The sequence below is a fragment of the Molossus molossus genome, unplaced genomic scaffold (genome assembly GCF_014108415.1).
Source record: "Molossus molossus isolate mMolMol1 unplaced genomic scaffold, mMolMol1.p scaffold_m16_p_15, whole genome shotgun sequence".
Taxonomy (NCBI): domain Eukaryota; kingdom Metazoa; phylum Chordata; class Mammalia; order Chiroptera; family Molossidae; genus Molossus; species Molossus molossus.
Window position 1 is genome coordinate 21,180,499 of NW_023425350.1, and position 22,050 is coordinate 21,202,548.

At 44.6% G+C, this 22,050-nt stretch overlaps 1 protein-coding gene across 16 annotated transcripts in view; it reads left to right on the plus strand.

The window, feature by feature from the left end:
- LTBP1 (latent transforming growth factor beta binding protein 1) overlaps positions 1-22,050 on the plus strand; it is a 394,177-nt gene that overhangs the window by 120,897 nt on the left and 251,230 nt on the right. For 14 of the 16 annotated variants that reach the window (XM_036262366.1, XM_036262365.1, XM_036262362.1 and 11 more), the window contains one exon: positions 8,923-9,092. In XM_036262366.1, coding sequence (XP_036118259.1) covers positions 8,923-9,092 — 170 coding nt within the window. Of the gene's footprint in view, positions 1-8,922; positions 9,093-18,948; positions 19,020-19,389; positions 19,560-22,050 lie in introns of those variants that run through there. The other 2 variants (XM_036262377.1, XM_036262378.1) reach the window with 2 other exon arrangements.

The following is a 22,050-nucleotide window of genomic DNA, read 5'->3' on the forward strand; positions in this document are numbered from 1 at the left end:
TTCCCCCCAAATCTTTATTTCATATTCATAGTTTCTGTCTGCAGACACCAACAGCACCTTTAAACCTACTCCTTCTGTCAGCTTCATCTGTCAAGGTCACGAATGTTACCCGATGACCTTCATTTTGTAAGACGAGGGCAGCGGCCCTCTCGGTCTTCCCTCTACTTCTCCCCTTCCAGAATTTCCTTCCTCCTGCAGCTGATGCCATATATTTACGTCAACAAAGCTTGTTTCTGACACTCCACAGCGTTTGCAACATTGTGTCTGTGGATGTGCCACTCGGTGCAAGGCCAGCTGTTGGGTGCGTGGGTTTCTCCCTCTGTACTGTCCATTGCCAACATCATCTCTGTGTGGCTGCTTTTTTTTTTTTAATCCTCACCCGAGGACATTTTTCCATTTTTTGTTCAGGTAGAGTGGGAGGGAGAGAGAGGAACAGAGAGAGAGAGAGAAACATCTATGTGAAAGGAACACATCCAGTGGCTGCCACCCGCACAACCGACCAGGGCCGGGGACAAACTGCAACCAAGGTACGCGCCCTTAGCGGGAACCGAACCCAGGTCTCTCAGGACCGCAGGCCGATGCTCTAACCGCTGAGCCAAACCGGCCAGGGCTGTGTGGCTGTTTTTTAAAAAAATATTATTTATTGATTTTAGAAAGAGAGAGAGAAACATTGATTTGTTGTTCTACTTGTTTATGCATGTATTGGTTACTTCCTGTATGTGCCCTGACTGGAGATCAGACTTGCAGCCTTGGTGTATCAGGACAATGCTCTAACCCAGCAGTTCTCAACCTGTGAGTTGCGACCCCTTTGGGGGTCGAACGACCCTTTCACAGGGGTCACCTAAGACCATCGGAAAACACACATTTCCAATGGCGATTCATAACAGTAAAAATTACAGTTATGAAGTAGCAACGAAAACAATTTTATGGTTGGGGGTCACCACAACATGAAGAACTGTATTAAAGGGTAGTGGCATTAGAAAGGTTGAGAACCACTGCTAACCAGTGGAGCTACCTGGCCTAGGCTCTGTGCTTCAAATTTGAATGGATTTGACTGAACAGTGGTTAGAACATTGGCTCCAGGCACTGAAGGGTCACAGGTTTGATTCCAGGTCAAGGGCACGTGCCTGGATTGCAGGTTCCCTTCCCGGCACCAGTTGGCACATGCTGGAGGCAATCAATTGATGTGGCTCTCTCACATCGATCTTTCTCCCTCCCCTCCCATCCCTCCGCTCCCTTCCTCTCTCTCTAAAAATCAGTAAAAAAAAATATCCTTGGGTGAGGAGTAGCAACATCAAAAAATTTAAATGGATTCTTCCTATTTCCACTCCCATCAATTACATTCATCACCATATAGTCAGGTGTCTCTAAAATTTCAATTATGTTTTCCATTCTCATGACTCTCCTTTCTCCTCTGGGGTTATTCTCTTGGACCTCCCTGTGTTCCTGGCTGCCTGGCGCGCTTCCCTTCAGGGGAAATGTGAGAAACCAGTCGTTTTGCCAGGGGAGCCCAAAATGCCAGAATGACACAGGCTTCCTCTGGGGAAGTACGTTTTGTGGTCTCAGCCACAAAAGTTCCATTCTCTCAGAGAAGATGCATTTCTGTCCCCTGAGGGAAGCAGAAGTTTGACTTCTGGATGTTCTGCCTGCTGAGCGGGGACCAGGCCTTCATAGACCAGCATGCCTCGTGTCACTGTGCTTTGCTGGATGGCACTTTGCAGCTACCAGGTTTTCATCAACGTGGCCTCCACCAGCAAAGAGATCATGACTGGCTGAAGACTGATGATGGGTAGCATTTGTTTTTAGCAATAATGTATTTTTTTTTTTTGTATTTATCTTTAGATAGAGTGGGAGGAAGAGAGACAGAGAGAGAGAGAGATAGACATCGATGTGAGAGAGACACATGGACTGGTCGCCACCCACACGACCCCAACCGGGGTCGGGGACAAACTGTAACCAAGGTATGTGCCCTTAGCAGGAACCAAACCCCAGTCTCTCTGGACCGCAGGCCGACATTCTAACTGCTGAGCCAAACCGGCCAGGGCGCAATAATGTATTTTTCATTAAGGTGTGTACAAGGTTTTTTAGACATGATACTATTACACATTTAATTGATTGTAACTTTTATAGGTACTGGAAAACAAAAAAAGTTTGTGTGACCCACTTTATTGTAGTGCTTGCTTTATTGCGGTGGTCTGGAACCAAACCTGCTGTATTTCAGAGGTTTGCCTGTATAGACTTCTTAGTTAAGACACCAGTGTTCAGCGAGTGTGTGGGGAAAAGGGGACTCTAGTACACTGCTGGTGGGAATGCAGACTGGTGCAACCACTGTGGAAAACAATATGACGTTCCCTCAAAAAATTGAACTGCCACTTGACCCAATGATCCCACTTCTAGGAATATATCCAATGAAGCCTGAAACACCCATCAGAAAGAATATATGTACCCCCGTGTTCATAGCAGCACTATTTACAATAGCTAAGATCTGGAAATGGCCCCAGTGCCCATCAATAGACAAGTGGATAATAAAAAAGCAGTGGTACATATATACAATTGAATACTATGCAGCTGTAAGAAAGAGATCTCTTATCCTTTGAGATGACATGGAGGGACCTGGAGAGCATTATGCTAAGTGAAATAAGCCAATCAGAAAAAGACAAATACCACATGATCTCACTTATTTGTGGAATATAATGAACAGAATAGACCCAGAGACATAGAAGTAGGGTTCAGACTGACAAACTTCAGCGGAGGGGTCAGGGGAGGGATGAGATAAATCGAAGAACTTACGCATATAAGCATAACCAGTGGACATAGACAATAATGTTGGGGGAGGGGGCAGGAACGGGAGGAGGGTGTCAATGGGGGAAAAAGGAGATACATTTGTAACAAAAATAAATAAATGGAAAAAAAGATACCAGTGTTCAGCCTTCCTTTTTCTTATCACCTTTTGCTTTACGTGGTGTCAGCATCCAGAACAAGTCTGTAGGTCCTCTGCAAGGCTGCGTCCTCTGTCCCCATGTCCTGCAGAGCGAGCCTCGACCAGCACCCTTCCGCTGCTGGTGGCAACTCATTAGGGCATCATGAGGTCATGAAATCAGTGTAGTGGGTCGAGGCTGTCATTTAAAAAATAGATGAGAGGAGAAAGTACTGGAGGGTCCTGCACAGCGTAAGGGTAAATATTGTTCTGTAAAACTTGTCTTAGTTATGTCAAACCACAGACACACATAGGTGTGAGCTGAATCTCCATGTGCTTCATTCTGCGGTTGAAGTCAAACAAGTTAGACAGATATCTTTTCTCAGCCGTGGCTTCCTCCCTGCTGCCGTGGTCGTCAGCATTTCTCGATCCACTTTGACTCCCTTACAGACTTGCTGGAATCGCTCTCCTGTGTTAATTAGTGGGTAATATGATCAATACTGAGTATCTGTGTGGCACTAAATATCGTATTGACTGATCAGAAGGGATGCTGGAGTAGAGACCTAGAGATGTCCAGCTCTGCTAAATGTCAGCTTCTTATTGACGGGTTGAGGGGATGCCTTGGGGGCCCGGGGGTAGGGAGGGGCACTAAGGGGCTTGAGCCAGTAGCTATTTATCAGGATGGACTATTTCAATATTTTAATGCCTAGTGTGGTTTTACTGTTGTATAACAACCAAATGTCAACTCTGGCTTTCTGTCTTTCTTACTCCTTCCTTGCGATTTTATGGGCATCTTTGGAGGAAGGGGATATATTTAGGTGCCCTCCAAAAGCAGTTGAACCAGAGGTCCTACAGCTTTCATTTTTAATCTAATTTTTCTCTCAAACATTTTAGTTTTTCCTTTTAAAAAAAATTAGTGATAAATGCTATGACTAGTTCACTAGTGATTGGTAGGTAAGCTTTTTGTTTATTTTTCTCTTTCTGGTCCAAAGTGGAAATAACAGTGAATGATGAAACCAGAGGAGAAGGTGGGCCCCAATCGTGAGAGGAGGAGAGAGGAAGAGAGAGTGTAGGGTGGTGATTACACGTAATATATGCATTTGTGGAATTGGTTATGGGACGGTTTTCTCTGCTGGCCCTCTGCTAGCCTGCTGTGCGTGGCTTTGCTTCTTTCCCGTGGGGTTGTCAGGCAGAGTGGCTTTAGTCTCTGTGTCTGTGAGCCTGTGTATTTATACCCTTGTGTTGGGGCAAAGGAAAGATGCGATGAGGAAGGGGAAGCACCGTTCGGGGTAGCTCCGTATTTATAATGTGCTGTAGCGTGCAGAGTAGTTTACTGTAGGAAGACTTAGGCACCATTAGACTGGTCTTTTTTTATTACTCATTTCCTTAAGTTAGTGATGGCGAGGGTGGCTACTCAAGTTCTAGACCTGGTACAGCTCAGTCTTCTTTGTTTGTTCATTACATTTCTGTTATATTTTGGGAAAAGGAGCCCATACGTATGTATGTTTTCAGATCATTTCTTGATTCAGAGGGGAGGTAAGGGAGGACCTGAGCTAGAAGGTGGATCCCGCGGTCTCACCTGCCTGGCAGTGGTTGGAGCAGCCCCAAGGCCTCCTGGATTGCTGGGCTGTCCTCTTTCGAAAAGGAGTGAGCCCATACTTCTCAGCAGGTGCCCGCAGCACAGTGTCAGGGTGACAGCACAGCTGGGAGAAAGTTGCCCCTGAGATGAGAAGAGGGCTCCCCATTGTCGTGAGGTTAACAGAGTAGACTTGTGGTTCTTATCAACCCCACCAGATGTGTCCAGCTGTTTCACTTTCTACTCCATCCCAACCAAACATGCTTAAAGTTCAAAACAACACTTACATCACTAAAACAAAAGTGTTTACAATGTGAAGCCTTAGGCTTTTAGTGATTTAACTCATTAATCTAGTGTCGAAAGAGTGGAGTGCCCTTCTATGCATTGTGTCAGGGAAAACTAGGCCCACGATGGATTTTCCTGGGCTTTCCTGAGAGGATAGGATGCAAAGTGGTAGATCTAGAGATCCAAGATGATGGTGGAGGGTGTGGAAGGTACGCTGACCACCCAGGACCAAACTGGAATTACAGCTAGAATATAGAACGATCAACCTGAATCACCAACTGAAGGCTAGCTGAAGAGAAGTCTCATAACCAAGGGTTTACAGAAGAAGCCACATTGAGACTGGTAGGAAGGGTGGAGATGTGGAAAGGGCTGGCTCCCTCCCACGGGTGGCAGCTGAGATTCCAGAGGGACATCTCAGCTTCAGGGATTGCCCCTGAGACGCGTGGGGTCTCAGCTGCAAGCCCAAAGGAGAAGAGAGCAAGAGATTGGGAACCTATTTGAAGAAATAATGACTGAAAACTTTCCTAATTTGGTGAAGGAAAAGAGCACACAAGTTCAGGAAGTTCAGAGTCCCAGAAAAGATGAACCCAGAGAGACTGACACCAAGATACATCATAATTAAAATGGCAAAGGTGAAAGGGAGAATCTTATAAGCAGCAACAGAAAACAGTTGGTTATCTGCAAGGGAGCTACCATAAGACTGTCAGGTGATTTCTTAACAGAAACATTTCAGGCCAGAAGGTATTGGCATGAAATGCTCAAAGTGATGAAAAGCAAGGACCTGCAACCAAGACTACTTTACCCAGCAAAGCTATCATTAAGAATTGAAGGAGAAACAGAGAGCTTCCCAGAAAAGAAAAACTAAAGGAGTTTGTTACCACCAAGCCAATATTACAAGAAATGTTAAAGGGCCTCCTTTAAGAAGACAAAGAAAAGAACACACACACACACACACACACACACACACACACACACACAGGAACATAGTTAAAATAATAAAATGGAAATAAATATGTGCCTCTCAGTAATCACTTTAAATGTAAATGGCTTAAATGGTCTAATCAAAAGACATAGGGTAGCTGAATGGATAAGAAAACAAGACCCATGTATAAGCTGTCTACAAGAGACCCACCTCAGAATGAAAGATACACATAGACTAAAAGTAAAGGGATGTAAAATGATAATTTATGCAAATGTAAAGGAAAAAATAACTGGGGCAGCAAAACTAATATCTGACAAAATAGACTTTAAAACAAAGCTATTGTAAGAGACAAAGAAGGACACTACATAATAAGAAAAGGAGCAAGCCAACAAGAGGATATAACCCTGTAAACATTTTGCAGCAACCGTAGGAGCACATAAATATGGAAAGCAAATATTGATGGGCATAAAGGGGAGAGATTGACAATAATACAGCCATAGTAGGATATTTTAATACCACAATGGCATCAATGGATAGATTTTCCAGACAGAAAATCAATAAGGAAATAGTGGCTTTAGGACACACTGGATCAGATGGATTTAATTGATATCTTTAGAACATTTCACTGCTTTGGAACATTTTATAGAATAGACCACATGTTAGGGGTTGGTGAAAAAGGTGAAGGGATTAAATAAAGAAAAAAACCACACACTCAGAGACACAGACAACAGTATGGTGATTACTAGAGGGAAAGGGGATTGGGGGGAGGTAAAGAAGGTACAGGGGGGATAAGTGGTGATGGACTGAGACTTGATTTGGGGTGGTGAACACACAATACAGTATGCAGTTGATGTATTTTAGAATTGTATCCCTGAAACCTATGTAGATTTATTAACCAATATCACCCCAATAAATTCAGTAAAAATTTAAAGAATAAATAAATAAATAATGGGAGTACAATGTAGCAGTTAAAAAACAGACAACAACAAGACATACAAGGTAATGCCTTTTCTCTAATACATTTTTAACTTTACACTTTTGCTTTTCAAAATGTAAGAGAATTCTGTGACCTAGTTTATTGTACTATAGATGCCACATATATTACTAATCAAACAACATTCTCCAAGATTAAAAAAGGCATTTTGGAAATCATCTCATATCACACAGTGTTAACAAAGGCATAGTACTGTCTCTTTTTAAAAAAAAAAAAATTTTTATTGACTTTTAGAGAGACAGGAAGGGAGAGGGAGAGGGAGAGAGAAACATCGATATGAGCAAAACATCTGTTGGTTGCCTCCTGCATGTTCCCTACTGGGGATTGAGCCCGAAACCCTGCATGTGCCCTGACAGGGAATGAAACCTGCAACCTTGGCATATTGGGATGATGCTCTAACCAACTGAACTATCCCACCAGCTTCTTCTTTTCCTCTATTTCTTATGGAGACCTTGTTCCCCCAAACAGCTTATTTATCAGCCCCAACTAGAATAATGCAAATAGACTGGTTTTTTTCAGGACTCCGTTCTGCTCTTGAGACACTGTGTGGTGGCATTTTTGGTGGGTTGACGATTTACCTTTCATTCTGACCTGTGTGTGTGTGTCATTTCTTCCTCTTGTCCAGAGTCCCTCATTTGGGGCAATCTTTGTGGTTTTGTGGTATTTTATCAGTGTGAGTATAGCTCAGCGAACCATTTTCCTGAGTTACAGTATCATGGTTTGGAAAAATTTTGTTCAATTTAGATGACTTTAATGTACCACAGTCAATAAAATTTAAGATTACACCAGAGAGCAGGTTTCCTTCCAAAGGCTCAGTTTGTTGCTAAAGTGCTCCGTCCCTACAATTTTAGTAGCATTTCAGCCTTTTTCTGGAATTAGTTGGTATATCTTCTTGATGTTCTTCATTATTTATTAGTCTTACTTAGCTAATGATTTCAGTTCTGTCTCTCAGGGAATGACTAAATCTGGGTGATGCTTATTATTTTAAAGTATACATTACACACAGCAGAAGAGAACTTCATAGAAATAAAGGGTCAGGCCAGGCGGGTAAAAACACAGTAATTGTGTTCAGGAATCCCCAGAGATCTTGACTCATGTTATTGAAGAAATAATGAGATTATGATTAGTCATTCTTATTATTCTTAGAAACTTGTAATTATAAAACATTTAACCTGAGCAATACAGTTTTAATCATTATGAGACACAGCATAAAATATTTAAATGTTAACTAGGACGAGTGTCTGTTTTTCCTGTCATCATCATCATTTATCTTTTGAAAGATCATTTGAATTTTTTTTCTATTGTATGTTTTCTGATTTTCACAAGCACCTCTTGTCTTCACCCGTGTGGGCCGTTCTGTGGTCCAGACCAGGAAAGTGAGGGTCAGAGTGGTTGCCCATCTTCCCGTCTAGCATTAGGCATTCGGAAGGTTCCACTGTGTGTTACATAGGTTCTAATTGTTTCGTTTTGCTTAACTGATCACTGTTGGAATTTCTCGCATAATTCCTTTTCTGTATTTTACTTCCCCTTTTTTCTCTTCTCATTTCAGTGCTGCCTATTTACATATCAGTTTATATAAAATATACCTTTTTATATATATATACCTGTTTATGTATATGTCCTTTTATTATTTATAAATGCCATGTGTTTTGCATGAAGTCTTATGGTAGCTGTGCTCTGAACTCTCTTTTAGCATCTGTGGGTGGTGGCCTGCTTATCCTTAATCTTCTTGACTGGACAGGCAGAGTCCCTATTATTATTATTATTAATTTTTTTTTTATCCTCACCCAAGGACATTTTTGCATTAATCTTTCATAGAGCAGGAGGAAGAGAGAGGGGAAGAGAGAGAGAGAAACATCGATGTGAGAGAGACACATCGACTGGTTGCCACCCACACGACCCCAGCTGGGGCTGAGGACAAACTGCAACCGAGGTACGCGCCCTTAGCGGGAACCGAACCCGGGGCTCTCTAGTGCGTGGGCCGACGCTCTAACCGCTGAGCCATACCGGCCAGGGCAGAGTCCCTATTATACTGGACGTTTCCAAGGGTAAGCTGTTAATGTCTTGTGTGTTGTAAATGTCCGGCTGCAGTATGTGAAGGAAAAATCTGAGCCTGGCACGGGTTTTAGGTTCCTTTCTAAGTTTAAATAACTTCTTACTTTTTCCTTCTGAGTTGACTTTTTAAATAGCCATTATTTATTTCCTCTCCTCACTTTGTTTCTCCCCAGGGTGACACCCCTTTCCTCACAGAATGTGATGATTCACCATGGCCAGACCCAGGAGTACGTGATCAAGCCCAAGTACTTCGCAGCCCAGAAGGTGGTCTCGGGAGAGCAGTCCACTGAAGGCTCGTTCCCTTTAAGATACGGGCAGGATCCGTTGGCCGCCCCTTTCCATTGTGAGTATCATCCAGCCAGTCATCTCTCCACGTTCCAGCATCCTAGTCTGAAAACCCTTGGTTTGCTTTTGATGGCTTTCATGTGTCACAGTAGATAAAATTTAAAAATCATTTAAGAAACCCACATTGGATTCTGAAACAACCAGACAGCAGCACAGCTTCCTAACTGAGGGAAGGCAGTTTTCTGGGGTGTTGGAAAAGAATCTGACGTGGCCTGCCTGTAATTCTGTTTCTGCAAGATGGTTCCATTTCTGGGACATACGTGTTCTAATTTTAGATTCAGTCCTGTGGCTGCCATGTTTACATGGATGAAATATTTAGTAGGCTGGCCAGGATGCATTCCGCGTGCACTGTCTGAAGTGTCGAGCGTCCCTCCGAGCACACCTACAGCGGGTGTTTTTCTGTTACGAGGTCCCCTGTGTAGTCCCCTGTGTAGTGTATCAAGCAGATGGCGTGGCAGGTTTTCCTGAGATTTTACGGAGCCGATGTATCAGTGGCCAGCCTGGTTAGTATCGCACCATGTGGGAAGCTCTAGGACAGGCCCTGGCTCGGAGGGTGGGGAATGTGATGATTTGTGGTTTAGGTATTGCAGAGTGTCTGCTGGCAGCATCTGGAGAAAACCTTCGGAGGGAGGCGGCAGGCCCTTCCAGCAGCTTCCTGCTCCGTCTCGCGTTGACTGATTGCCTGCGCCATCAGTTACGAGAGAGAATGCCAGTTGTGAGGTTGAAAAGGACCTGTTTCACCACCCAGAGGCATGCGAATAGCTGAGGTAGCACTGTTCCTGCCGCTTGGCGCTTTGGGGGGCTGTCTCCGCGTGGGTTTCAGTCCCTGGGCCCACCCCGCCTCCCAGGACTGCCCGCTCTTCTAGAATGATGGGTTCTTCCCTCAGAATCGGTCACTTGACAAAAAGAGTGTCTACGGTGAGGCTTGTATATGCCACCTTGCATCTTGTTAGAAAATTCTGCTCGGCAACCTGAGGCTGGGACCCCCAGATCAGCAGTTTGATGAGGTTTATTGGGATGAGGAGGAAAGCAAGCCCTTTCATTTATTTTCTATTGTTTTTAAAATCCTCATCTGAGGACATGTTTAGAGAGAGGAAGGGAGAGAGAAAGAGAGAGAGAAAAGAACATCAGTTATTTGCCCTCCATATGTGGCCCCACCAGGGACTGAACCCAAAACCCAGGTGTGTGCCCTCACTGGGAATCGAACCGGCAACCTTTCGGTGCACAGGATAATGCTCAACCAACTGAGCCACTCTGGCCAAAGCCCTGGGGATGTTAGAGAGGGAGGAATGGAGAAATCATATAGGTCATCTCCTTGCCCTTCAGCCAAGACAATGTCCGAGTCATGTGCAAATCAATTGATGTGTCCATCTTGTTTCTAAAGATCTTTTGATTTAAGTGCTTCGTAGTCTGTTTTCCCTGTTCTGTGCGTATGGTATTTTTCTAGTCTTAATTTAAAAAATAAAAAAGAGGTACTTCTTATTTCCTTGTGGTTTTATATCGATCACATATTTTTCAGAAGCTCTCCGAAATTAGCGTGTGATGGGAAGAGAGTTTTTGAAAGCTTGTGATCTGCTGATGAGGCAGAGACTTTGTAACTACTGAAGGTGTGGGGAAAAGGTGGTCTGAGAAGCACCGGTGTTCAGACTGGAGGCTAGACTGTGGTTTTGGTTTGTTATTGGAAGGAAAATCCCCACTGTGTGTGTATGTATATATTTTAAACTTTCAAACCTTTGTTCAGCTGTCTTCTGAAAGATGAAATTATATGTTAGAAGAAGGTGTCGATAAGCTTATCTGTATCGTCCATAAATTTCTCACCCATCCTGTTTCAATGTAGCTTCTTCATAGTTGGGAGCTGGTAAAGTCATTTAGACTAACACATGATCACAATGGAGCTCTCTGCTCAACACCCCCCAAAACTTGGCAGTCCTTCAAAAATGAAGGCCCAGGAACTAGCAGACAGGCGTATAGAGGGGCCAGGAAGGGAAATGGGGCTATTTTTTGCTGAGACCAGAACTCTACCGAGAGCTGGAGGGCTAATGGGAAAGTTTTAAAAAGATGTAGTTTGGCAGGACCATTAGGATTCTAAAATAGCAAATTTGAGTAAAAACAACAATAGAAAGATTAAAACTAGAAAGAAGGCATGAGTAATAGTAAAGATAGGAAAGTATTGTGTCCCCACATCCAACTTCACATTTGATGAAAAGGGGCCCCCAAGGAAATCTTACGTACGGGGAAGGAAGGGCGTGTCTATATGGGAAGTCTGAGGAAGGGCAGACTCTGGGTCGTCGTCTTCACCTTTAGAGAACAGATCAAATGCAAACAGACGAACTCCTTTGACTGAAGGATTTGAAGGTCCCACGATAGAGTAGATAATTCTGACTCTTTAGAAACATAAGAGTATTGTGATCCCGTGGGCATGATGAATCTTGGGATAAACTGAGGGTCTGGTGTGTCCTGACAGCCACCGTCACGACTTTGAGAAGCTGTGGGGACTAGAGAAAACATTTCAGTTGGCAAAGAAACAAGCATGGTTTTCCCCTTTTAAGTGGGATAAAAAACATGGTCCACAGTAATTACCAGCTGGTAGGTGTAATATTACCTTGCAAGCAGCCATAATGATGTATTCCCCGAGCGGTAAGTATTGTGTAATTTAATCAGCTCATAATGGGAGGAGACGGCAGGGCTCCAAGCCCAAGTGAGGAAGGGAGTTGACACCTGGTCGGCGAAAGGAGACTTGGTCAGAATGAGCAGGAAATGGAGGAGGATGGGGGAGGGTGGGTTCAGTCAAGTAAAATGTGTTAAATAAAGTGTTAACTCTAACACTCTGCAGAGAAAACAAACTAGATAGGGAGGCACAGACTATCAAGTTGCCGGTGACATGTTTTCTGTTGTGAGGAGTAAGTGTTATTGGAATTCCCCAGAGTTTTCATGACGTAGCTCAGCATCTCGGTCCCATGTGTGTCCACAGCTTTTCCTGTTTCGATTCTGCGCATTCTCCAGCCTTCTCAGTCCCTTCCTGGGTAACGTGACATCCTGGGTTGGGTGGGCTCTGATTCCTGGTTATCCCTAGTGATGACAGCAGTGCTCTGCTTCATTCGTTGGACTTAACGGAATGTAATTGGCATGAGTGTCACCTAGCGCAGGGCTCCACAGACTTTTTTTTTTTTTTTTTCACAGACTTTTTCTTAAAGGACCTTATAGTACATATTTTGGGCTCCATGAGCCAAGACACAAATTGAAGATGTTTTATATAGGTACTTATATAACTATTTAAAATGTAACCATTTTAAACTGTAAAAATAATTCTTAGTTGGCAGGTTTTTAAAAAATCAAGCAGCTGGCTGGATTGGGCTCATGGGCTGTAGTTTGCCAACTGCTGACCCAGAGACTCGCAGTCTCTCAGTCTACTAAAAATATCTGGGCTTTGGACCTGATTGGTGCCTGGAACATGACAATTGAGCCATAACCAACTGTCCTTTATTGTCATAGCAGCCCACCCTCTTCACTAGGGCAACTTTCAATACATCTCCACATAGTTTGAAGACAGCCAGAAAAGCATGAACTACCAGGAAACCACTGGTAAGACTTCCCTGGTGTCACATAAATCTCATTTTCTTTAATGTTAGAGTGACAGGCCACATAGCAATTTGGAAAGTAATGAGTGTTACTCCTGGTTGTTTATAGAAAGCCTTTTGATATTGATGGAAGTAACATTTTTACTGAATGAACCAGTACCAGCAATACAGCTAGACTGAATCCCATTAAGATACCACCTGAGTTCCTCCAAGTTTACATAGAGTTACTGTAGGAGCCAGGAACTCCACTCCGAGGTATATTCCCAGTAGAACTGGAAACATATATGTACACAAAAACTTGTATACAGATGTTCACAGCAGTGTTATTTATAATGATGAAAAAGCAAGAACAACAAAAATGTCCACCAACTGATAGTGGATAAACAAAATGGGGTATATTGTATAATTGCTGGTTCAACCATAAAAAGCAATGATATATGCCACAGCGTGAATAAACCTCAAAAGCATAGCATACTTAGAGAATCTAGACACAAAAGAATCTAGACCACGTAGGCAAATTATATGAAATGTCCATACAGAAAGGAAGTATATTAGAGGTTGCCGGGGCTTGGGGAAGTGGGGAATGGGAATGATTGTTTATGGGTAACGAGTTTCTTTCGGGCTGATGAAAGTGTTCTGGAGTTAGATGTCATCATGATTGTACAACCTAGTGAATATACTGAAAGCCATGCTATGTTATAAATAACAAGAAGAAACTTACACAATTATTTCCAAATAGGTAGTTATCAAAGCTTCAAGGAGTGAGCTCATCAGCTTTGTTGGAAGTCCTAAGGGTGGGTTGGGGAGAGGGGTCTTCCTTACCCAGTATCTTCCTTGGTGACTTGCAGGAAAGGATTGAGAATGCAAACCCAATTCTGTTGTATTGATTTAGCAGTATTTGTAACACAGAGGAGGAAGAAAGGTTGAAATGACGTGATAACATTTGAAAGGCAATCCTATGAAAAGAGTCAGTTGAGATTATTAGAATACCGTATGTTCAGGACCAAACCCAAATAACTCACGTGTAAAGAGATTAGTTTGGCACAACCCTCTAGAAAAGGACCTTGAGGGTAATAAGTATCCACATCAGACTATCTGCTGTTGTAGTAAAAATACCGTGGAATGCTTGATAATGTTAAAACCAGAACATTATATTTCTGTTATAGACTGCTGTGGAAGGACACTTTTACCATGAGAGTTATAAGTACTGGAGAGCTTACTAAGGTAGAGTGTAGAGTTACTTATAAAGGAGATCGTTAGGATGAGCAGAGGTATCCATGTAACTGAAATGGTTCCCCAGACAGCTGGTTTGCAGATGAGGCCAAGTCCAAGAGCTAAAAGATTGGAGAAACTATGATTGAAATACTCACCTGTTTCGTCTCTTTTTCCATCTTATCCCCCCCCCCCTTTTTTTAATCTTTACCCGAGGATATTTTTTTATTTATCTTCAGATAGAGTGGGAGGGAGAGAGAGGGAGAGTAAGGGAGAGAGAGAGAAACTTTGAAGTGAGAGGGACACATCGACTGGTTGCCTCCTGCACGACCCCAACCAGGGCCAGGGACAAACTGCAACTGAGGTACATGCCCTTGACCGGAATTGAACCCATAACTCATTGGTCCATGGGCCGACGCTCTGCCGCTGAGCCAAACCGGCCAGGGCACATCTTACCTCTTTAAGATTTGGAAATATTTAGAAATGTAAACATTTCTGAATGAGATTTCTCATTGCTAATTCCAGTTGTTTTCCTGTCAAAGATGGATTTAGTTTTTAAATCGGTTCTTTTTAGTTTGAGGTTGTCTCCCAAAACGTTAGTTCTTTCAATTCAACAAAGCTGGAATTTTAAATTTCAGGAAAGGCAGATGTCCTCTTGTCTAGACTGCCTTCCTAAAGTTCTTTAAACAGATACAAGTCAGACTCTTACAAGAACATGCCAGTTTGTCCTCTGCTGTGCTGAGAGGTGAAGAGGTGGAGGGCCGGCCTTGCAGACCTACGGCACCGTGACGTCACAGAGACAAGTAGGCATAGGCCCACTGTCATTCTTTTTTATTTTATCCTCACCGGAGGACATTTTTTCATTTTTTGTTCAGATAGAGTGGGAGGGAGAGAGAGGAAGAGAGAGAGAGAAACATCAGCGTGAAAGGGACACATCAAGTGGCTGCCACATGCACAACCAACCAGGGCTGGGGACAAACTGCAACCAAGCTACGTGCCTCTAGTAGGAACCGAACCCGGGTCTCTCTGGACCGCAGGCTGACCGCTGAGCCAAACTGGCCAGGGCCCCGTTGTTATTCTTACTTAAAGTGCTGAACGTGGCCTTTCTGTGTCAGCAAGCGGCCAGAGTGGTGCAGGAGTCACAGTCCCCAGTAGGTCACTCTGACAGCAGCAAACCTTGTCCTGCCTGCACTGGGACCAAAGGCGACCGCTTAGCCCTGGGTGCCACGGTCTGTGCTGACCTCCTGGTCCTTGTAATAGGCCAGTCAGCCAGGCATGGGCCCCTCCATTTGAAGACAGAACAGCTGGTCTCGGGTCGCAGCCAGAGGCTTGCTGCCCGAGACCCTGCGTCCATTTCTCACCTGACCACAATCCACGGTCCCAGATGTGGGCCCTGTCGGCAAAAGACTCCTCTCTGCATTTGGAGTGACCCTGGTTGAATGTGCTAGTTTTAGCCTCCAGGCTGCATTCACACTGACATCAAGAAGCATAAGACATGAAAGCATCTCAGGGTTTCACGACCAGTGGTGTTTCTATCTCCCCTTGAAAAAAGAGCAAGCTCGTGTGTCTGGCAGGAAGATTTTCAGTGGTTACAGATTCATCCAGCCAAGAGGTTACCAGCACCACCGTCTGTCTTCCTGGTTGCCCTGACTGAGAGAAGTGGGTGGTTCTGCACAGGGTTAGAGGAGACATCCAAGGTTTCTGCTTTGGCAAAACAAATCTGAGGGTTAGGAGATGAGGCAGCACTTGGCCCGGACGGTTCTGCGTATGCCGTCCACTTCCACGGGTGGGCAGACCTGGAGAAGGGCTCTGGGTCCCAGCGTCAGTTACAGCATCTCCACGCGAAGGTGTCTGCGATGCGTCCAGACCACCCACCACAGGACAGAGTCGGCTGCAGAGTGCGGAAGACCAAATGCAGGCCCCTCTCGCGGGCTCTCCGAACGAGGGGAGGAGCCTTGGAGCTGCAGCTGGGTACAGGCGAACGGAGCTGTCGTAAGGACCGATGAGAACGGTTGGGGCCAGGCTCTCAGGATCGACGGCCACAGGGAGCTCTTCAGCGAGGAAACGATTTGGAAATGGTGGCGAGGAAGAGGCTGGCGCTGAGAACCAGCTCGCCTCGCTGAGAGGTTGAAGTTTGGGCTGTGAGTGAAAGGACAGAGCATTGGAGAAAGGAGGGAAGAGCCGAAGGGGAAATCGCGTGTGCTGGCCATTCCAGCTCTGCGAGGGGCCCTCTCTCCCAGCTCTGGTTCGGGCAGCGCTTTGCAGACGGACAGAGTGGGCACGTGGGGGAGAGCGGTCTGTAGACGCTGGGAGCCTTCCCTGCATGGACACTACCGTTGGCTTGCCCTGTGCAAGTCGATGTGTCTTTGGGACCGGCCCCACCCATCCTAAGCGGCCGCGGAAGTTGTATCAGCCAGAAACGATCTTACAAGAGGCTGATGAAAACCGACAGGGACGTGATTTAGCATCTCAGAGGAATATTAAGTGTGAAAACAACACAGCTTTAGAGGCGGGGTGATGGGAAAGCTCCATGCCTCTGCCTTTGCCAAAGCAACAAGTTCCTAGAGCTGCTGGGTCCCCCACGAGGCTGTGTGGGAATCAGGAGCCTTGGGCCGGGTTCCCAGGTACGAGGCAGGGGGGATGTCAGCATGACATGGCTGGAAGAAGATCGCCCATCCTTCAGTAATTTCTGGCCCAGCCACTGCTGGCTTCCACACCTAGACAGCAAAGCCAGGACGAGCTGTGTACACACTAACAGTGAAGCGAGCATTCGGGAAAGGTTAACACCAGGGTTAACACCAGGGTTTTGCTGAAGGGATGTCTTTAGGAATCCAGAGTCCATCGAAGGACAGGCTATTGCCTATTGCAGAGAAATTCCATGTGTGGTCTTGTCAGGGCCACTGTGCCTCCACTGGGGGGTGAAGGGGGTGGTATGTTCCACCCAGGAGCTGTCTGATCCATCTTCGTCCAGGAAGGCACGCAGACGCCAACACGCTCTGCCTCCCGATTGCCCACACACAGCTTAAGATAGCTGGGGACGGTGGGCATGGATTGATTGTAAACACTTCCAAGAAGCTTATGCAGCGATCTGAAAAGAACCGTGGAGGAAAGCCGAGAATGAAGGATTATGTAATCTCAATTCCCCAGTGGGCAGCCTTTCGTGCAAGAGAAAGAGACTTAATCCCAAGGGCCCCAAATTTCATAACAAACCAACAAACCAATCCAGGATCTTTCTGGGTGTTGAGGCTGAGTTCAAGATATTGAGAAATAAGCACTGTATAGCTCCAGAATATTCTGTGATCAAAACATGCTATTCCTAGGGGAAAATGACACGTTAATGTACAGGTTGCCTTGTTGGGGGAGGGCTACAACAAAGCACCATGTTGAGGGGAGAACACCTGCATTTGGGGGGCAGGAAATGAGGCTTTGCTTGCTTTTAGTTGTGAGTGGGAAAATAGTTTCTAGGGAATTAATCCCTATTGGAGTTGAAATGATAGTTTTGATTCAAAATAAACAAGATTGCACAAAACACTGTTTATGAGACGTTCCAAAGAGAAAGTAGAAAGCTTTGTCTTCTTGTGCATGAGTCTCCTTGCAGAGTCGCCTCTCAGGGCTGGAAATGGCTGCCTCGGGGTGAGGCTGTGCCCCTCTTAGAGGGAAAGACCTCAGCAACTTTCATATATATATATGTAATATATTATGTGTATATATATGTATATATACATACATATACACATATATACATACACACACACACACACACACACATACATATATATATATATTTAATTCCACACTGGAGGATATGGATATTTGTCTATCCTCAGATAGAGTGGGAGGGAAAGAGAGGGAGAGAGAGAAACATCAGTGTGAGAGGGACACATCAACTGGTTGCCTCCCCCATGACCTTAACCAGGTGATGAACGGCAACTGAGGTACATGCCCTTGACCGGAATTGAACCCATGACTTATTGGTTGCAGGCCAATGCTCTAACCACTAAGCAAACCAGCCAGGGCACTTTCTTATATTTTTAGATAACATTTTTTAAAAAAGACTTTTTGGCCCTGACTGGTGTGGCTCAGTTGGTAGGAGCATCTTCCCATAGGCTGAAAGATGATGGGTTCAACTCCTGGTCAGGGCATATAACATTTGATCCCCAGCCTTGGTTGGGGGCATGTGGGAGGCGACAAATCAATTAATTCTCTCTCTCTCTCTCCCTCTCTTCCCCCTCCCCCTCTTTCCCTCTCTAAAAATCAATGAAAATGTCCTCAGGTGAGGACGTTATTTTTCTTTTCTTTCTTTTATTTATTTATTTTTTTTTACTGTTCGATGTACTTTTTATTAACTCAATATTTTCAGCAATCTTATGCAGTAGAAACTATATTATTCTCATTTTTTTTATCCTCACTCAAGGACATTTTTCCGTTTTTTGTTCAGATAGAGTGGGAGGGATAGAGAAGAAGAGAGAGAGGGAGAGAGAGAGAAACATCGATGTGAAAGGGACACATCGAGTGGCTGCCACCCTCACAACCAACCAGGGCAACCGAGGTACGTGCCCTTAGCAGGAACCAAACCCGGGTCTCTCTGGACCACAGGCTGGCACTCTAACCGCTGAGCCAAACCAGCCAGGGCTATGATTCTCATTTTTTAAAAATTATTTTTATTAATTTGTTTTTGTTACAGATGTTTCTCCTTTTTCCCCCTTTGACACCCTCCTCCCCATCCCCACCCCCTTCCCCAGCTTTGTTGTCTATGTCCATTGGTTATACATACATGCATAGAAGTTCTGTGGTTTATCTCTCCCTCCACAGCATCCCCTCTTCTGGGGTTTGTCAGTCTGTACCCTACCTCTATGTCTCTGGGTCAATTTTGTTTATCAGTTTGTTTAGTTCATTATATTCCAAAAATAAGTGAGATCATGTGATATTTGTCTTTCTCTGCTTGGCTTGTTTCGCTTAGCATAATACTCTCCAGGAGGACATTATTTTTCAATATTTACCTTCTATTAGCCCCTTGTGAAACTGAAATGTAGTCAACTGAAACCCAGCTGCCCTCATTCTCCTTTATTCCCGTATGAGAGGAGTAGGTGTTCATTCATGTCTGGAGAAGGAGGAAAACCTTTCTTCCCCAAGAGGTAACTGCAACATTGTTATATTTGAGTAATTCTCCTATAGGCGAACATTAAACCGTGAGATACACATGTGCTTGTGTGGATGATATAGGTCTATGTACATATACACACATATGCATATGCATTCGATCATATATAAATATGTGTATCATTTAAACCGTCACTTTTTGGAGCTTATTTTTTAATCCACATTGCATGTAGCCATTAAAAAATACTTGTAGCTCTAACCGCACTTCACAAGTTTGTTCCTTTTAAGGTTCAGCTTTCTTTCTCTCTTTCTCTCTCTCTCTCTCTCTGAAATGAAAACATTTTAATAGGCAGTGGTTGCTTTTGTGAAAAACCTCATAGTTATTTGAAAACCCCTGTGTCCTAGAAGCAGATTTAGGAAACTTCGGAGAGAAAGACAACCATCCGTCGAGCGCCTGAGAGGGTGGTGGTCCCCATTCTCTCCACTGATGGCCCCTGGCTTCTTGCGTTGCACGGACATTGGAACCACACGCCCTGGCGCTGTCTGTCTGAATGAACGCCGCTTAATGGCTGCAGGTGCGTCTGGTGATTGACCCGCCTGCTCGGATCCAGCAGAGACCAGAGTTCTTCCTCCCGCATGTTCAGATCTCATTTATGCACAATCTACTTTGCTCCCCCCTCTGGCTGTGGCTTCCCTGTGAGGATAGTGGACTTTTCCATTGACTCTGACCTTGGCCAAGTGACTTGTTTTGACTGCTGGAGTGTGGGTGGGGTGCCAGGGTGCCCGTTCTGGGCTCTGAGGGGTCTTGTGAGGTTGCATTCTTCCTTCTCCTTGGAAAAGTCATGGACCTGGTCTGCTGCCCGGCCAGCTCCTTTGACATCACAGCTTTTCTTAGATTACCTTATCAGCCAGGCAGACATTTTCTTTTTTAAACAATCTGGGCAAGTCAGTTGTTAGTTTCAGTCGAGTAGATGTTCTAATCAGACAGGGTACATACAGGTAAAAATGCGATTCTTGCCACTGTGGACTAAAGAATGGGCAGACACTTGACCTAAGGAAAACCTATCTGAGCTGGCCAGCTGCCTTCAGGGTGGCCTCGTAGGAGAGCAGCCCCACCAGGGGTGATCTTGATGAATTTAGAGTCATCAGACTCTCTCAAGGAACCTGCGAGTGTGAGCGGAACATTAAGCAGCTGAAACAGAGGCGGTGTACCAAGTAGAAGCGGAACCGGCCAGAGGGCAGCTTGGGTCTCAGTGACGTTGGGTACGCGGATGGGGTTTGACGGCATCTTCTGAAAAGCGCTGGGCATAAGGCGACATGTAACGGGCTGTGAAAAGTACTTGGGATTCTTCGCGTCTTACCAGTTACTGAAATGTGTCCCAGTCTTCATGAGGCCTGGCTTATATGGATGACTGTCCCTGGGTTTTCTCAAGACTTTCATCTCCCTCGTTGCTGGACACGGCTTCAGTACACCATCCCATCACTGCGCACCCCTCACGCGATGTCGGCAGAGACCCAGCTGACACAAGTTCCGTGTGTGCCCTTCCCTCCGACAGCTGCGTGTCCTGATAGCTCGGAGCACCGAGACTGCCTATGAGAGGGGAAACCCAGCTGCTTCGTTCCTCTCTTCACTCCCTTTTTTAGCTCTTACCCCTGTCCACACCCCCTCCCTTCTGAGAAAGCTTGGGGTGGGTTGGCAGGTGGACAGAGGGTGGGGCGGGCCAGCTCCATCAGTTCCCAAGATCTCTGAAACACTTAGAGACTCCTTCTGTCTGGACTGGGGTTCAGTGGGGCCTCCTGTGTGATTATTTATTTATGTTTGAATGCCCATTTGGGTTTTTAACAGAGCACTCTCGGGTCCTGGGGGTTCTTGCTCATATGGAATGTCCCATTTCAGTGCAGTAGCACAGGCAGAAACCTTTTCGAGAAGACTCCCGGCGTCCCATTGTGCCTCCCCTGCGTTCGTCATCCTTTCTGGTATGGGTTTGCAGGCAACTGCAGTGGGGCATGTGTGTCAGTGCCTATCGGACACGCTCTGCCATGTCTCGAACAGGGGAAAAAAGCAAAATTAGAAGCCTCTCTTAAAACGAGTTCCTAAAAGACTCTTAGTGGAGAATATGATTTGTAATGTTTCTTGTCAGAGGTCCCAGTTTCCAAACCACGCCTTAATATACCCCGAGAACATGTAATATGTATTTTTAAAACGTGCTAAGAGTATTGTAAATCATCTTCTTGTCTCTGAGGAGCAGGTAACTAGGAAATGTGGACATAGGCTCATTTGTCCCCATCAAAGACACTGTGTAGATTCCCTCCTTCTCTCCCTCTTTATTTAGCACCTGCCGTGTGCCAGCCACTGTGCTAAGTGCTTGATCTGCATCCGTTCATTGCTTCATCAACACATTTTTTGACTATTTAAAGTATACCCTGCATGTTATTCATATAAGTTTGTTAGGAACCAAAAATGAGTTAAAAATTGTCAAAACAAATCTTATGTATTGAAAAGAGTGCTGCGTTAGCTCTGTGTAACTGTTAGGTGAGCACAAAGTCCAAATTTGACTATATTTTTAAAACTTGTCAACTTTACTCTATGTAGGACTTTTATGATGGTAGCATATTTAAAAAATTACTTAGATATAGAGCTTCTGGCAAGAATTGTTTAACAACAAAAATTATTCAAATGCAAAATTAGCCTTTCTAATTAGTGGGTTTCTACTGCTGGTTGAAATCCATTTTGATACCTTTCCAACCAAATCAGGCTGTTAGGTTCTTACCTGCAAATTATGTAGAAACCAAAGTTCACAGGAGAATTTTACTTTTTTTCTAGAGTCTTTAATAGTATATATGTTCATGAAAGCAAACATCTTGAGGTGAAATTTTCCCGTATTTAGAAGCACTTGGGGGTTTTGCTATGTAATATATCAGGAGGTAAATGTCACTGTTAGTTCAAGTCTTTCTCAGTTGCTGCACTAAGAGCTGACCACACCTAATGATATCCTCTTGTAGTTGCATAGTGTTTAACAGCTTATGAACTATATCTTTACAAATTACTTCACGTGGCCCCTGCCA